Source organism: Glycine soja, chromosome 15 (assembly GCF_004193775.1).
Source record: "Glycine soja cultivar W05 chromosome 15, ASM419377v2, whole genome shotgun sequence".
NCBI classification, from domain to species: domain Eukaryota; kingdom Viridiplantae; phylum Streptophyta; class Magnoliopsida; order Fabales; family Fabaceae; genus Glycine; species Glycine soja.
This window is the reverse complement of record NC_041016.1, coordinates 38,136,539-38,155,056: the sequence shown is the minus strand read 5'-3', so window position 1 is coordinate 38,155,056 and position 18,518 is coordinate 38,136,539. Positions and strand designations below refer to the sequence as shown.

General features: G+C 32.9%; 1 protein-coding gene and 1 long non-coding RNA gene across 6 annotated transcripts; both read left to right on the top strand.

The window, feature by feature from the left end:
* On the top strand, positions 1-7,866 carry LOC114385776 (diphthine methyltransferase homolog). Of its 5 annotated transcripts, none has more exons than XM_028345846.1 (5): positions 1-138; positions 1,962-2,000; positions 3,318-3,407; positions 5,286-5,695; positions 7,029-7,866. In XM_028345846.1, exons 4-5 carry the CDS (start codon positions 5,374-5,376, stop codon positions 7,739-7,741), a joined length of 1,035 nt encoding a protein of 344 aa, XP_028201647.1. In that variant the 5' UTR covers positions 1-138; positions 1,962-2,000; positions 3,318-3,407; positions 5,286-5,373; the 3' UTR covers positions 7,742-7,866. The 5 variants fall into 5 exon arrangements, with proteins under 5 accessions (XP_028201647.1, XP_028201646.1, XP_028201644.1 ...); XM_028345843.1 differs by lacking the exon at positions 1-138 and adding an exon at positions 233-419; XM_028345847.1 differs by lacking the exon at positions 1-138 and adding an exon at positions 473-1,282.
* A 954-nt stretch (positions 7,867-8,820) lies between these two features.
* On the top strand, positions 8,821-13,483 carry LOC114386383. The gene is made up of 5 exons (XR_003661067.1): positions 8,821-10,998; positions 11,101-11,159; positions 12,676-12,741; positions 12,820-13,041; positions 13,128-13,483. It is a non-coding gene; the product is annotated as an uncharacterized LOC114386383 (long non-coding RNA).
* Positions 13,484-18,518: the final 5,035 nt, after the last annotated feature.

Below are 18,518 nucleotides of genomic sequence, written 5' to 3'. Positions count from 1 at the left end.
AAATTCTCTAAAAACCGGGAAAGCAAGGCCACATCAAGTTGGAGTGTCCTGCTGAAAAGAAAGGAAAGAATGATAGAAAATCTAAAAATGTCTACATAGCCTGGGAAGACAATTTGTCAACATCCTTCAAAATTTAAGGTAAGGTTTATTTTTTTTAAAGATATTTTAAGGTAAGGTTTATTTTTTTTAAGAAACAAAATTTAATATTATAGTTTTGATTAAAATTTAATTAGTAAAAACCTTAGTTAAACCTCTGGTCTTCGGCATGAACGAAAACCTGTTCGAACGAATGTTGTGCTCCTTCAAAGCTTCTAGTGTTCTTCCAATTTCGCTCCTTCAACACTTCGGCCCCAATTGCTGTTAGTGGTCGTCCTCTTTGTTCAGCCACGCTTCTCTCTAGTCTCTATGAATAGCGCGCAGTACGATTCTCCTTTTCCCTATTTTTTTTCCATTTCATTCTTTGATTTCTCCTCGAAATATTATAACAAAGTTGGGGAATTTGTGCTTATGAAGATTTATGCTTCTTGCGGGAAAAAGATAGAGACTAGTTTCCCAATATATTGCGAAGGAAAAGGGCAAAAAAATATATACTGAAAGAAAAGAAGCATGTGATATTCGATGGGTTTGCTATTCGCCATATATTGCTATTTCAATTATTTGGCATGGGTTTGTTATTCGTTGGTTCCAATATATCAGAAAATCTTTGCTAATTGATGGGTTTGCAATTCAAGCCTTGCACTATAAATTGTAATTTACTAAGGGATTCCAATAAATGATGTTATTGTTGTGCGGTTGTGCCACGCGTGAGTCAGGGAATTTGTGTATTTGGGAATGGCTAGTCCCAACCCAAGTACCAAACAAATACTCTTTTGTTGACAGCTCACGGATTAGAATGTATGAAAAGTGTTAATAGGTCTTCCTGCCTCTGAATCAAGGTTTTAAACTGTTTCCGCAGTTGTGATTTGGTCACAATCCTTGACATTGCGTGAAACTGTGGACAAATGCAGTTGCAATTGCAATCATGGAGACTCTAACAATCATGATGTTGTTTCCGAAATCACCATCCTTGACCATTTTTTAAAACCTTACTTGGATTTAAAAGCATCATAACAAGATTCAGAACTGGGGCCACCCTACACCAGAATCAGTAATCACCTGTTTGTTTTTCTTCAGATTTAGGGTTGACACTTTAGCGGCCACATTTGTTCACACATAAATAGCAGTTTCTGCAATGAGAACACACATAGTTGCCTCGCACTATTAAAGGTCTATGCCTTAATGGGTAAGTCTGTTGTCTTTTATTGAGTGTCTGTGGAGCACTAATACCAGCAGGAGCATTGTATAGAGAATAGACATGGGGTTGTGTTGGTGTCTGTGGAGTTTCACAGTTATAAAGTAGCACAAATTGTTCAGTTTCGAGTCTTTTTGCTGCATCTGTTGAAAGTAATTCTACCACTTCAGTTGTGTTCTCTGTTATTCCAAAATTTGGAAGGAGGTTTAGCGTTGGATCAGTCTCGTCACTGGAAAGTCACTGAAATTCTGGCCTTGGGGTTTCATCATTCATAAGTTGCTGAAAGTTTCAGCTTTTAGGCTTTGGGCTGTGTCTGTTTGAGCTGCATTGGTATACAATTTCAACCTATAGCCAATGGAGTAGATATTGATGTTCACTGTCTGTTGCAACAACCAGTAGTGCCTTGATAAGATTCTTTTTCTTCTCTTCACTGTCTTTTCCAGATTCTTGTGCACATTTAGAAATAAAGACAACTTTTAGTGGAACCATTCAAGGATATTGAAGGTGATGGAGTTAAAGGAGCAGGGTTTTTTTTTTATGACACCTAATGATTTATGATTTTTTTTATTTTTTATTTCCCCTGAATTTGTTTGTGTTGATTTTAGATGTGTGATTCTGCCCCTGGAACAGGTGTATGGTTATTTATTTTTTATCTTAACTTTATTTGCAGTTTGTAGAATCTGTTCTGGAGATATGAGCAAGCCCACAGGTACACGAGCCTATACTTAAATTTATCAGTTTCCTTACATTGCTAATTCTTTGTGACATGTACTCCAAGTCCGATTCTGTTTTATTTCTTTCTTACCCATCCTTAATTTTTATGCAAAAGGTTTTTTGTTCCGTTAACCACTTCAGCAGGCTAATGAAACATTCTTAATATACATTGAAAAGAGCAAGAACACCCCTTGCAAACCAAGTAGTATATTGATAGAATTTACCATATAGTTACAATAGTCTATTAGTTAAGCATATGTTTTCACTGGTCTGTGACCTCCCCTGTTCTCAGGTGTTCACCTTTGTTCTATTTTTGCAGGTCCATGACCTTTTAAAACCTCCTCAATTCTGTTCCCCTCCTTTTATTTGGTGTTGTGTAATTTGCACTTCACACAGTCCCCTGTTATATACTTGTTACTTAACCCCTAGGTTTATGGTGATTGTGTGTCTAAGCTATGTCAATATGATGAATGATTGTAAATGAGAAATATTTTTTAATTTTTGGTAATTTTTAATTTTATCTTTAAGCATATTACTTTTCTTGTGTACATAATCATCAGTATAATGGTCATCAAATTATGCAGTTATATCAGTTTTAAGGTTGGCTACTATCCAGTTATAAACTAACTTAAAATTTACTGTGTTGACAACTGAAATTCAAAATTTTGAATGTAATGGGCTCGAGGCTCAGTTCAGGGAAAGAGTCAGTGATTAAGAGTTATGGGCCGATGCAGCTAGCTGAGTTTGGGCTTAGGAGCGTTTGGGTACTTGTTAGTAGAAGTCAAGTTCAGTTGATGCTTAGCACGTGGGAATTAGCTGAGTTCCATTTAAATTAATTTAGTTTAAGATATCCCATTATTTTCGGACTTTAGATCACAGGCATCAGTTGGAAGGCACCAATATCATGTTCCCTAGAAGATAGAAGGGGGTTCCTTTGTCAGTTTAACGTTAAAAAATGCACAAGGAAGGACTGCTGAAGAGTTAGAGATAAGGCCTAAAATCTAGGGGAATTTGTCAACCACTATCAGATAGAAGAGCCCACCATGACTTACTGAGTCAAGTGAAGTCTGCCAAATTCTGCATTTTGTTTTCTGAATCAGAATAGAAGCTACCAAATAGGTCTCCAGCTAACATTCAGGCAGCTAGTGAGTAGGAAAACGTGGCTTATTTGCATTTTGCAAGTATAAATGTGATTTCTATTTCAAATTTAAGCACACAGTCAATCAAAAAAACAAACCCAGTTTATATTGCATGTTTATCTTTACAGATTTTATCACATTTTATTTACAGCTTTTATACTTTAATTTTTCAGAATCCAAATTCTTCTTCTACTTTCACCTAAACCAAGCACTTGTTGAAGTAGCTTCCGAGCCCACTACTGAGAAGCCGATTCTCGTTCTTGGTATCAATCACTTAAGTTATTTTGGGATCATGTTGGAGCATGTTTTGGCTAAAATCATTTCACGCAACAACAGACTGATATATCTCTAAGAAGGAACTTAGCAAAACAAAATACATAAATGTTTTATTTTTTCTTAGGATAAATTACGCTGACACTTCCTGAGATTTTTTTAAATTGCACATAATCTCCCTGCTTTTTTAATTTTTACAACAGCCTTCCTTCTTTTTCAAACAGTTAAAGGGGTTAGTGTAATATATAAAGGGTGTCAGTGTAATGTTTTTCAAACAATTATAGTGGTTAGTGTAGGGATAGAAAAAGGAAGGGTATCATGTGCAGTATGAAAAAACCTCTGGTGGTATCAATGTAGTTTACTATTTTTAGTATGATTCGTATGGAAAGAATACTATATTTTAAACAAAGAAAAGAAGTGGTAATAAGAAAACGATGAATATAGCTTCAGGAAAAGTGTAAACCAACTCTGTTAAATAAAGAAAGCAGTTATAAGCTTGGTCACTCTGTTCAAAACCTCCATCAGTCCACTGAAGGAAACAGACACAAATGCATTTCTCTAAATAAAGAAAGCAGTTATAAGCTTGGTCACTCTGTCCATTTTTCTCATCATCTGTTCCACCATCAGCTTCCATGCCTAGATCTTCAACAAAATCACAGATCAGAGAAATGCATTTGTGTCTGTTTCCTTCAGTGGACCTTCTTATGAAAGTTTTAGTGCCCGCTCAGTCTTGTAGTTTTTTTTTTTCAAAGCAAATATAGGACATTTTTTTTTACCTATAAGTTGAACCAAGGGTCTTGTTTTTTCTGCTGAAACAAATTTGTAAGGAAGTCCATCCTTATCCTTCTGCTTAACTTCAAATAAAAGACCTCTACTTGAAGCAATCAAATTGCAAACTAAAACAATCAAGGAAAATGAAAAATAATGTTTTGTTTTAAGTTGGGATGCTTAGAGAGGCAAACATCCAGTAGGGTGCAAACTGCAAATGTTAAATTTAGTTGACAAAACAATATTGAATGCTTAAAACAAGTTACAATACAACTACAATACAAATTTGTGTATGGTCCACTCATTATTTAGTGAGCTACCACTCATTTTATAGTTCCCAATTAATTTTACCTAACAACAGTAGAGAATGTGTTATAGGAGTGTGTTGTTATCATTTCTCCTTCTGTAATATTTAGATTATATTTGTTATTACACGAAGCATTGAATTTCATCCATGTTTAAATAAATGTTTATTTTTTTAACTGCTTAAGAAGAACTTAAATCATATTATGCTTGACTCAAAATCATTTTAGTTTTTCTTTTTCCTTTTCCCTTTCTGGAAGAGTCAAAACATATTATGCTTGACTCAAAACACTAAATCGAATACTAAAGTTCACACATGACACACCACAGTAACACAATATAGACAAGACCAGTAGAAGTGGTTCACACGTTTCAAAATAGAAGAGGGAAAGAGACCCTTTTGGGCTAGGGTATAGTTTTTCGATGGGGTTTTATTTTTCATGGGCCCTTCCTTTGATTTTCCCTAAAAGGTATCTATGATCAACTCCAAATTTTATTGTGAAAATCTAGGCTTCTCTTGCTGTTGTGCATTTAGAATATCCAGCAACTTCCGTCCCGTTTAATTTGGTTGGAAGCTTTATTACGAATTGATTATTTCTTATGTCATATGTTCTGTTTCTGCATAAATTATTTTGGGTTTCATTCAGTAAAAGAGTGATGATCTGGGACATGTGAAAGGTAATTATGTAAAACATGAGTGAGAAATTATTAAATAAGATTGAACTCCCAATCAGTAATTCAATAAATTATTTATGCCAAAAGTTGTGTCATTTTCTCACTAAAATTTTTTATTCCAGATTATTTTTTTGTTTTTCCTGTGGGTGTGCATGGTTTACATGTGATGCAAAGTTGCTGTTAAGCTAGCTTGGCAATCATTTGGCTGGCATGGACATAGCACATTGCTATTTAAAGGGTAATGCTGATGCTGTGGAGTTTTGTCCACATGATCCCTACCATAATGTTTTAGCGGTATCCACTTACACATTACAAGAAGGTTCTCAGCCCTGTCGACATGGAAGCATTTCACTCTTCAATGTTGATGTGGAACCAGGTCACCTTGACATGGTTTTTAGTGAGGAAACTGCTGGGATTTTTGACATAAAGTGGAATCCACCTGGAGGGCATGCAAGTCCTTTTCTAGCTCAAGCAGATGCTGATGGATACTTGAGAATTAAAATGCTGGAGGGTTGCTGTAATGGAGTGGAAGGTATGGATTTAGTCCTTGATTCATTTCTATAAAGCACTATTTTCAGTATGAAAATATCAAATTCAAACTTAATAGCATTTAAAACTGTATCAAAATAAAAGGTTGTCAGACTCGGAGTCTCAAGGGAACTTGTGAAATCCTTTCCGACTCATATATATAGGATCAGATTTACCTAATATAAAAATATTTAGAAAATAATATTCAAACACAAGGTAAATATCCATCACTATTTACAATGGAGACACAGACATGGACTTGCATGCATGTACTCGAGATGAGAATTGTTTGATTTGGCTCCAAAACTGAAGGTTCGTCCATGGTATTACTGATTATTAAAATTTCTGAAAGTATGGTTATGTTAGTTTTAGTCCTTATTGTTTGTGCAAAGCTCTGTATTTCACATGCATCCTTTCTTCTTCACAATGGATTGACCACACTGGATTCTCATGATTTTGGTTTCACAATGGATGCTGAGTTCATAGGCATCATCACTATAAAAGAATGACAAGTTGACAACACTAAACTTGATAGCAACAAAACTTCATGCTACAACTAAGCTTCAATTGGTTTGCACAAAACAGACTATGGTGAGGGTTTGATTGATTTGAGCCCTAGTAAAATGTTGCATTTACCTTGACTTCATAAGCAGCCTATGGGCAAAAGCATAAACATTCTCACTGTGGGTCAATTGGGTCAAAAATCACATTGGATTTCAGACTTGCTGATTCTCTTCCTGACTCAAGCTTATGCAAAATTGCACAAGTTTACCAAGTCTACCCAAGTCTTATCTAGAAAAGAGTTAGTTGGCTGTCTGTACTTAGACTTGTAAACTGTTGGAATTTAAAAGTTGACTTAAGAGTTTGATAACAACTTAACATGTAGTCTTAAAATACCCACCACAAGACTGATATTTATTTGACACTCTTCTATCAGGTTTGGTTCCCATTTATGGCTATTGTTGGGATTATAATCTGTTTCTATTTTATTATTGCCTCTTTTTAAATGGAAGGTCAATTCCTTGTGCACTAGTATGAATACTGCCATACTACTTACGCCTATTATTTGACCTCATAACAATTTGTTACCTTGTATATTTTTTTTGTTAGTGGCTATTGTTTATTATTATAGCACTAAAATATGGTTTCTCTACATGTAAATTGCAAAGGAAGTGCCAAAGGCCGACAGCCTGCTGGATATGCTGTTCATTTGTTGATGTACTCATCCACGAGATCTAAATTATCATATCTCTAAATTAGTATTTTGCTAAAGAGACGTGTTCTCATTCTTTTGCTCACTTACCTTGTATTAATATTTTTTATCGGTTCTATTTCAGGGGTTAATCTAAAGGAGATCACAAATGAAAAAATCAGTAACTCTATGTGCCTGTACCTGGATTGGAACCCTTCAGCCACATCCATCACAGTGGGGCTTTCTGATGGCTCTGTGTCTATTGTTTCTTTTCTTGAATCCAAACTGGAAATTCAAGAAGAGTGGAAAGCTCATGATTATGAACTTTGGACAACCTCCTTTGATATCCACCAACCAAATTTGGTATACACTGGCTCTGATGATTGTAAATTCAGTTGTTGGGATTTGCGAGATAAACCTCCCAATGTGGTATTTCAGATCTCTAAAGTCCACAAAATGGGTGTTTGTTGCATTGAGAAGAGTCCACATGACCCAAATACCTCGTTAACTGGCAGCTATGATGAATTCCTAAGGGTATGGGATTTAAGATCAATCTCAAAACCCCTTAATTCAATTAACTTGGGGGGAGGAGTTTGGAGGGTTAAGCACCACCCCTTCATTCCAGGCTTGGTTTTGGCTGCTTGTATGCACAATGGTTTTGCTATTGTCGCCATTAAAGGCGACAATGCCGAAGTGTCGGAAACTTACAAGAAGCATGATTCTCTTGCCTATGGAGCAGATTGGCAGAAAGGAGAAGCAAATCACATAGGTGAGAATACCAAACCACTGGTGGCTACTTGCTCATTCTACGACAAACTTGTTCGAGTGTGGAGGCCAGGAAATGATTTTATCTTGTAGAATGTAGATTGATGCTTAACGTTAAGTCATTAACCCACTTGAAAATGTGATACGTAGTTTATTTATTGAATTATGGTTGAATTATATGACACTTTGATTTACAGTTAATCGTTTTTACTCACTCATTCACGGCTTGAAGGTTGAGCTAACGTGTCATTCTTTGATTATGGTAGTTGATTGATCATGGTTTAACGGCAAGAAAAGAAAGTAGAACAACCTATACAACTACAAGTTTTTGTTTTTGTTTTTACTGCAAACTACAAGTTTATGTTTACACTATTTATGATAGGATAAAACTTTTTATATTATAATTATAGAAAGGGTATCAAGTGACAACTCTTGATTAATGAGAAATAAAAGTAAAATACAAATCTTTGGATTATATTTGAATAGTGAAAGTTAAGAGATAATGACTTTTTTATTATAATTATTATGAAGTTATGTGTTTAATATTTAAATTAAAATTATTTCAAAGTAATTTTGTTATAATTTTTTTTAAAAAAAAAATCTAATATCTACTTAAATTTTATTATCTAAGAGAAAATAGATTATGAACTGATAATATAAAATATTTGTATATCTTATCTTATCATAATTTATCATCTATAATTACTTTTTTAATTTTTATAATAATTATTTTAAAACTTATATTAATGATAATATAAAATTATTTTATTCAATTCATAATCATTAAACTCAATAAGTAAAGAATAAATATTTGATTTAAACAGCACAACAATTGAATATGTAATAGTTGATATCATCTATCACTATACAAACAAGGCCCAGAGTGATCACGTGTCAAGTTGTCGTTGCTCCAATTCTCGCTTAAAAATGTCACCTCATGCTACAGTGCCAACAAAAATGATGCGTTTCGTTTCCAAAGCGTTTTCATCTATCATCTTTTTTTACGTTTTTTATTTTTAATGTTGTGTTTTCATCTATCATCCTTTTCCCGTTCCTACCTAAAAATGTCACAATCTCCACATTTATTGTTTTTGTCTTTTTGTGTTTATTTCAGACATTATCCAATGTTGACTCTACATTGTCGTTTCGCATTTTCGAGTTACACTGCCATTTCGCATTCCTGTTGCATCCCTGTTGCTTGGTTTCGTGTTTCTTTTCTCTCCCGTGAGAAAAAAACATGGAAGACAATGTGTTGGTGTTGTTGTTCTATGCTATGGAAGACAAGTGGAAGCTTCTGATGTCTCCTTTGTTGCTCATGCTCTTGCTTATCTCACCACTGGCTTCCTTCCACTGTAGTTGCATACACGCATAAACGGAACCTTCATAAGTTTTCATTTCCCTCCTCGTCTTCTGTATTTTTGTTACATCTAAAGATGCGATTTTTAACACCACATTTCTTCATTTGCCCACCCGTCTTCTATGTTTTTTCTTTTTGTTTTTTTCCATTTCGCTTCCTATGTTCTTTGTTTGGCAGAGAAGGTGGACAAACACACTAAAGCTGTGATTTTGATGAGTATGGGGGCGTTTTCTTTGTTGCTCTGACGTTGATGCGCTTCGTTTACCCTCCCCATCTCCTGCGTTTTTTATTATTCCGATCTGTTGCGGTTTTTGATGCTTAAAGTTTTCTTGCATGCTTTTGGTTTCGTAGAGAAGCTCGAAGAACACACTAAAGCTTCAATTTTTTTATTTTTATAAGTATGGGTGCGTTTATATTGATGCTCCTTCAAAGCTTTATGATGTTGCTTTGCTTAAACTTATCTTGCATGTTCTTTGTTTCGCAGTGAAGGTCGAACAACACACTAAAACTTTGATTTTTATCTTTAAAAAAAAACAACGATTTTTATCACAATAGGTGTGTTTTCTTTGTAGTTCTTTCAAAGCTTAATTTTTTTGATTAATTGTTTGGGTGTTCCTGATCCTTCTCCTACTTTGTTTCGCATAGAAGCCCAAAGAACACACTAAAGCTTTGATTTTTATCTCAAAAAAAGCAGAGATTTTTATCACAACAGGTGCGATTTTTTTTGGTTAATTGTTTGGGTGTTCCTGATCCTTCTTCTACCTTGATGGCGCTTTCTTTGTTTTCCCTCCCCGTGTTCTGCGTTTTCTTCCATTTCGATTTGTTGGGGATTTTCTAAATTATTTCTTAATCTTTTATTTTGTGTTCTTTGTTCTGCGTTTTCTTCCATTTCTCCTTTGCATGTTGATTGTTATGTCCCCTTATCCCCTTATTTGATGTATACAGGTTTCAATTTTTTGGTGTTCCTCACACTAAACTTTGATTTTTATCTCAAAAAAAGCAGAGATTTTTATCACAATAGGTGCAATTTTTTTGGTTAATTGTTTGGGTGTTCCTGATCTTTCTTCTACCTTGATGGTGCTTTCTTTGTTTTCCCTCCCCGTGTTCTGCGTTTTCTTCCATTTTGATTTGTTGGGGCTTTTTTAAATTATTGCTTAATCTTTTATTCCGTGTTCTTTGTTCTGCGTTTTCTTCCATTTCTCCTTTGCATGTTGATTGTTATGTCCCTTTATCCCCTTATTTGATGTATACAGGTTTCAATTTTTTGGTGTTCCTCATATTTATTGGTCCGTAGTGGTGACTTTATTTTCATTTGGTTTGAAGATTACTTCCTTCATAGTTTAGAGTATATGTTAACTTAGCCTTTACAATATCATTCAGGTTATATTATGTTGCCCAAATTCCTATATTTTTGTCAATTTTGTCTCACATTATTAATTCATTGGTGGGTTATGCTTTGAAACATATTGGCCTTCGCAATTTAAAGTATATATTAACTTAGGCTTGACAATATCATTCAGGTTATGTTATGTTGCCCAAATTCCTATATTTTTTTCAATTTTGTCTCAGATTATTAATTCATTGGTGGGTTATGCTCTGAAACATATTGGTCTTCGCAATTTAAAGTATATATTAACTTAGCCTTGACAATATCATTCAGGTTATGTTATGTCTACTCTAAAACATATTGGTTTTCATTCTTTTACATGTGCAATGATAACTTTTGCTTATCTAAATGATATAGTTTCTAAAGAGTTATTTGTATATAATAGTTTTATTTTTATTCGCATGCTTGTCTATCATTAATAAATGATACGCCAACTTTGTTTGCTTTTGTAGCAGTGGTGCATTTTGTATCACCTACTTATTATTTGTGTGTGTATTCTGTTGTTTAGTTAAGGTTGTTTATATTTTGGTATATCCTAACTGGTTTTTTATTTTGACCGAGACCAACAAACTACACGACTAATAGTGTCCGACATTTCGAGTACAGGTTTGTCATCTATTCTATTTCTCCTTTAGTTTTGTGTTTGTTGAAATTTTAATATTGTTTGCAACCTTTATTGTTCTGAATTGGGTTTGATCTTTGTTGCAGTGGTTGTTAATGTCAGAGTCACCGATGATGCTTCTATTCTAAAGCAATCCAAATTCAAGGTATCCCCTTTCGCCCTTCCTTTTTAATAGGTATGTTCTTCTGATGTCAGTTATACTTAATTTGTTGCAAGTGCAAGTTTGTGGGTGAAAGAGATGGTTCTTAAATCTGAGTTGATGATGGAGATGTTCTTTTGACTGGATTTTTGTATGCTTTTCAATTGCGTGATTATTTGAATTTTCATCATTGGTTAGGTTGACCCAAATTAATATTTACATATTAAATTGTATGTTTAAGACCTTCTATTTGGACTTTAAGAGAATTTTACCCAGACCTGCATTTAAATAAGTAATATTTACATCTTAAATTGTATATTTAAGACCTTTTTATTTGGACTTTCAGAGAATTTTACCCAGACCTTCGTTTAAATAAGTAATGTATAATTAACCGAAAAATTTGGTGTGGTGTACAAAATAATGTTCAACTTTCATATTTCTTTCTTTTTCATTTTACATGTGTTTTGTTTTCCTAAACTAATAAGTATTATTTTTTATGTAATATTTTCATCAGATTTAATTATTAATAATTGAATAAATTTTGACATCGTTGTCAACTTAACATAAAGATGCCTACAAAATCCCCATCAGTAGAATTTTTGGAATTTGTGTTTATACATGTACTAATGACTCCTAACACTTTAGCCTATGGATATAAGCATGTATCAAATTAATAGTCTGTGTGGTGTGTAGTGACTGTCAATATTCTGATTTCAATTTTTACAGTGACATGTCACATCCATAATAATTATTAGAGTACATATAAGAATCCATATAATTAATACACTACTAGATGTTTGATGAGGTGCAATTTTCCCAATGCCAAAATACTACCTGTCTAATCATAGATCGGGAAGTGAAAAAGATCATCTTTTGCATATACATATAATTATTTTTTTGATTAACAATAACTGTTACTATTTTTAAAAATTTAAGCTTTGGATTAAATTATTTATTGTTATTTAATTATACAACAGTAGTCATAATAAACTAGCACGGGAAGTGTAATAGCCTCGCTATAAATATACAACAATATTCATAATAAACTAGCACGGGAAGTGTAAAAGGCTATCGGTTACTATGTACATTGTTAACTATTCATTATAAGAGTTCACCCTCCTCCTCTCATAATTAAAACGCAGTATTATATCAATCCATAATCACACAGTATCACCAACTTTTCACTCATTTGTTGAAGAACATCTCCAAACACAAAACACCATGAATACATCATTATCGAACGCGTCTGATGTTGTAAGTTTAACTTTTCCGTCCTTTATATTTACCTTCTTATAAGTATATGTTCGAGTTTCCTTCATCATACATCCTTCATCCTAATTTCATGACCAACTTTTTTTGCTTCATACATGTATATATTCGATATACATTGTCGATAACTTATGTCCTTCTATGCTTTCTCTTTTCGTTCATAGTACATGTTCGATATTGCGCATATTTATCTTTTCCTTTCAATGGGTACAAGTTTGTTCACTTACTCATTACATAAATGATTGTCATCTAGGGCCCGTCAAATTTGTAGGTATCAACAATTGTGCACTAATTTGAGGCGACATTCCGTCTTGAGAAGGTCACGATTTTCACACCTAACATTTATCTATTTATGTTAATCTCAAATAAATAATATGTTTAAAATGTTAACGTGCAGAACGTCATTGAGGTTCCTTTATCTTATCATAGAAAATGGTCCCATGGCATTTACGAAAGTGTTATCATGTGTTTTGTTGCATGGGACAAAAATACTAATTTCAATGTGGACGTTGTGGGACCTCTACATAGACAAACACACCAAAGGTAAGCCACAACCACCAAACGCCATGTTTTTACCATTGATGTCTCTGGAGATATGATACAAAACAATTATCAATTGGTAGGTATTTCTTAATATAATCATAATCCTTTATGTTATTTATTGTTGACGTTTTATCTTTAATCATTGTGTTCATTCTAACCTAGGTTTTGCCACCAGAGGCTTCAAATTATTTATCTGGATCAAAAAAATATATGATTGTAGATCGTGGTCGTGGTAGACTTTACGAATGGATGATCACCATAAATAATGGCCTATATCATGTGTTGTTGAGTCCTGGATCCAATATTTAGCTGACAGTCATTTGAAGCCTGGAGATGAGGTTGCCTTCTTCTACAACTTTGACCAACATTTATGGGAGGTCCTCTATAGGAAGCAAGTTAAATGGAATCAGGAAGAGGACAAAGTTGACTCCACTTGAATAACTCTTTAATTATTTATGTTTGTTTTATTTTTATATATTATGTTTGTAACTTAATTACCTTCGGGTAACGAACAATTTTTTGTGTTTACTTTTTGTTGAACATTGTTAACAAAACTACAAATATTATTATCTTATATTCTATGTTTGTGGATTCAATGTTATTATTTTGTTATATTTAATGTTTGTTGTTTCCAAATAATATGAGCTCGGCCTTTGAAAAAGGTCTGCACTTTAGTGAAAGTGGTTGTTCGCCTTTGCAGAACCAAGAGACATTGAAATGTAGAGCTTCATTTGCTTGAAGTACATGTAAGTTATTTTTCTTTGTCTACTTTGTGATTGATTTTTATGTACTTAGTGTATACATTTACTGTTACAGACTATTGATCCAACGCCAACACTTCGTAGTGCTTTCCTCTCTGCGAATTAAAGTTGTGGAGGTTTATTGTTTGGGATTAGAGACTCCGACTGAAGATGGAACCTCATATGTTTTTTATATAATTGTTTGTTCGTAAATACGTTATCTGTGTCTGTCATAATACTTTGAATTGTAATTACATTACCAGTCTTTTCAGACAATGTTCCATCTTTGTAATCTGAATCATATTATTATATATTGGGTTATTTATTATCTGCTTAAATATACAAATTAATTTTTTAGAAATTTTGTTAAAGATTAGTAATATTTGACATTTAAGAAACCTCAATTCTGAGTATGAGCACATCTGTTGGTAATATTTAAATAGGAGTATGAACTTGGACATCGACACGGTCAAAAGTTTAGTTAATGAAAGAAACTTAATGCAAGAAGTTGTGAAGTGTCGTCCTAGCCTGGCCTTTTTTTTTTTTCTCTCTCCTCATCTAATTATAATTACTTTAAGCTGGATGTTGAAAAAGAAAAAGAAAGAAACTAGCTTATTTGCAATAGTTGCTATCTATACTTTCAAAGAACATCTGCATATCAAATAAAATCAAACTAACATTGGCCTTCGTGTAATGTACGGTTTTTGAAGAAAAAAATAATAATTAAATGAATAGAAAATAAATTGAAAAACTGTCCAGACACATGGCGACTCACATGGCTAGCGTTGGACAATTTTAATATAATTACTAGTAAATCACCAGTGTGCATAAGCACATGTCGTTGCGCTCCACTGTTTTTTTTTGTACTGAAATTATATTTAGATTAAAAAGTAAAATATGCTAAAAAGTATAAAAATTGTAAGAAAAAGTATAAAAATATCATTTGATTTTTTTTCAAACTACTTTTTATAAATAAAAGGAGTTGGATCATTTTTATTGTTTTAAAAAAAAATGAACATCTTCATTTTTATTTTCTTCACATTAATATGTATGTCATGTGTATTTATCATGTTTTTCTCTTTCTCCTTCAGAAATTCTCATTTTGTTCTTATTTAAGCGATATGACAACGATATAAAATAATTGAAGTCCTATAATTGGACCAACAATTTATTTATTTAAAAAATGAATGACTTATAAACTTTGATAATTTTACTCTCTTCAACTATAATTTAATAAATGAATATTAAATGCACAAATTATAGTTATTTAATCACAAAATTATCATATATGATAAATTTATTAATTTTTATAATTATTATTTTATAAGTTATACCGAAAAAAATTTATGATTGATTAATGATACAAAATCTTTTACAGAAATCAAACTTTTAAATTAACTTTCATATTATTAGAAGGTTTCGTGGTATTAGAAGTATCAACAAACTATACTCTTTTATATATTTATATGTTTAATTTTTAATTTTATATTATGACAATTTTTTTTAAATTATTCCAAATAAATAATTTATCAAGCCTATAAATCCATCAAAAAGAATTAGTTTTATAATTACATTGCAGATTAGTTCTGTAATTACATTGCAGCCCGTTTATAATTACATTGCAGCCCGTGCTTATGCACCGGCTTTTTATGAAAAAAAATCATAATTACAAAATTATCATATATGATAAATTTATTAATTTTTATAATAATTATTTTATAAGTTATACCAAAAAAATTTATAATTGATTAATAATACAAAATTTTTCAAACTTTTGAATTAACTTTCATATAAAATTTCATCCCGTAGTATTAGAAGTATCAGCAAACTATACTCCTTTATATATTTATATGTCTAATTTTTAATTTTATATTATGACAAATTTTTATATTTTTTAAAATTGTTCCAAATAAATAATTTATCAAGGCTATAGATCCAAAAAAAGAATTAGTTTTATAATTACATGCAATTAGTTTTATAATTACATTGTAATCCATTTATAATTACATTGTAGCCGCACGGTTTTTTTATGAAAAAATCATAATCATAAAATTATCATATATGATAAATTTATTAATTTTATAATAATTATTTTATAAGTTATACTGAACAAAATTTACGATTGATTAATGAAAAAAAAAAACAATATACGAAGGAGCTGATCGGTTATTTTTTAAAATTATATTGTTCCTTGAATTATGTTGGTTGTAATTATATAAATACTATTGACACGCATGCGTTCGTGCAGTGAAAGCTTTAGTACACAATGCATGGTCTGACAGAAAAATATTTTTATCCAAATTCCAATTTTACCCCTGCTCAAGTCACACCAACAAAATAGAATGTCTATTTTGGTCATTTTGACAGCCTATTCCTTTACTTCCTGCAACCCTATTTTGCTTCCTGCACTCCCAATTTTATAATATTTCCACACTGCAACTCTTATTATAACTTTCTTTCTCCCAAACCTATTTTCTCCTAAATCTCTTCACGCCATATGTACCTACCTTGAGGCTTCCTTCACTGTGTTCCCTCGTCATCACATTTTTTTCTCTAAATTCTTATTACATTTTTTTCCGATTTGTGTGTTCCGTAAGAGGTTTATATGTAAATAATCTGGAATAACAATTCTGGAAGTGTATTAGCAATGTGATGGCCGATAGAGTTACCCAAAAAAGTTATTGATTTCTGAATCACTCATTTCAGAATATAGGTTGCTTATTTCTGAAATAGTTGTGCTGGAAGGTTGCTTATACTATTTTGGAGTACTATCCGGAATAGTGTATGTAACCTTTTGGAACAACTATTCAAAAATATGTTTTTAAAGTAATTATCTTCATGAATGATATTTCTGGAGTACATTTATTAATATTGCGTAGTGGGTTTTCCGGAAAAGATGTTTTCCGAAATATACTTATTTGTATTTAATTAATTTTACTTGAAGTTGAATCAGGGGTTAGGGCGGTGCTTCACCGTCGATCTCAGACGCCGGAAAGGGCAAAAAGGCTGTATCTTTTTTGTGGTGATTCGAGTATGTGAATAGTTTTATCTAATGTTGGACGTTGCAGTAGTAGATGGGTTGTTGTTGGGATATGTCTTTTTGGGTTGTGTATATGATTAAATATAGAATATATCCTTGCGAGTTGGTTTTGTAATAGTGGTATAATAGTGCTCGTCTTTTGTTGGTAAGGGAGGGGTATGTGTGTAGCAGGATATTGCTATGCACTGATCAGCTTGGTACATATAATGTGCCAATTATGTCATCATAATATATGGAATGAAAGCAGGAAAACTTTATTGAGTATATCAACATAAGAGTGAGTTAAATAATTATCGATACTTAAATGAGAAGAAAGTGGTTGCTTCACTTGCTTGGGTTACCATACTTGCTTCATTTGTGATGAGGTCATACTTAATTGCATAAATATCAACATGGACTACAGTAGCATGAGCATCCTTCAATTCAATTCTTAGTTTCTGACTCCAATGAAGCAGCGCGCTTCATTAAACAACCTTGCCGCTGAGTTATAACTAGAAAATATCCCAATGAATCTAGATCCTCTTCTGAGCCAGTGCAAGTACTTTTGGAATGCAGCCCAATGGTCCAATATTGTGAACCCAAAACTTCCCTGGCACCTTCATTATGTTTCCCCTGTCCCAAAATAAAAGTTGTCCTGGGTTGTTTTATACACATCAAGCAAAAATAATTAATAGATGAAAGAGAACAATAAATTTACAAAATTAACCTTTATCATCATCAACTATTTTTTAAATTTTGTAGTTTATCATTGAGATATAAGTGGAAAAAAATAATCAATCTTATAAGATGATGAAGAATGCCACGTTGTGGAATGGAGCTTCCATAATTGCTTCTCTCTTTGTGACGATTCAGTAGCAACACAATTAGAAAAGGAAGATGAGGGGGCTGCCTGGTGCGTTTTAGTCTTTAAGAGGGTGAGGAATATTTTTGTCCATGTGAGACTTTCTGGGAGTGCATGAAGCGAAAAGGGGAATGCAGAAAGTAATTCCCTAACATGATCCTGGTTAGGCTATTTCTTATGAACCCACCAGTGACTATGTTCCCTTACTCGCAAGGACATATTCCCTAAGGCTTTTTCTTCATACATCCAACATTTGTTCTTGTACACCCAACATTTATGGTGAAAAATCGAAAACACCCTTACATATAACCTATACGGATTGTCAATCCATAAGGCCTTTACGAATTCATAATACGTTCGGCCATGGACCTCCACGGCAAGGTTGGCGGCGACAAAGGACGCGCGCGGCATGACGGGAGGGACCTTGCGACGGAGGTTGGACGAGACCCGAGGGAGGGCGATGGCCATGAATGAGGTGGCGGTGCTGCAGTGTGTCAGAGGTTGGAGCGAAGGGCGATGGTGGTGGCGAGGAGGTGGCGGTGTTACGGCATGGCGGAGGTGGGAAAGGTAATGGCCTTATGGATTCATTGTTACAGATTGTGAATCCATATGAAGGACTCACCATTACGGATTCGCAATCCATATGCGAATTTGTATGTTTTTAAAAAGGCATAATTTTGGAAAAACAAAAAATTGTTGGGTGCACCAGAAAAATATTGGGTGCGCAAAGTAATTCCCGTTTTCTAATAATATCTATTCGACCTATAAAATATTTTAAAAAATAAAAATAATCTTCTCGAGTAAAAATATTCTAGATGACATAGCAAATCTCCTCAATTCTAGTTCATGCACCTATTATCGGATGCAAGAAAACTATTTCCAATATTTAGTATCTCTTCTATTTGCTATTTTTATTTTTTCTTCTTTATTTT

What these genes read in the sequence shown, in the direction of transcription:
- LOC114385776 (XM_028345845.1), top strand. Translation starts at nt 5,374, where the DNA reads ATGGACATAGCACATTGCTATTTAAAGGGTAATGCTGATGCTGTGGAG. An exon ending in TTGCTGTAATGGAGTGGAAG is followed by an intron (nt 5,696 to 7,028) that starts GTATGGATTTAG and finishes GTTCTATTTCAG; the next exon opens with GGGTTAATCTAAAGGAGATC.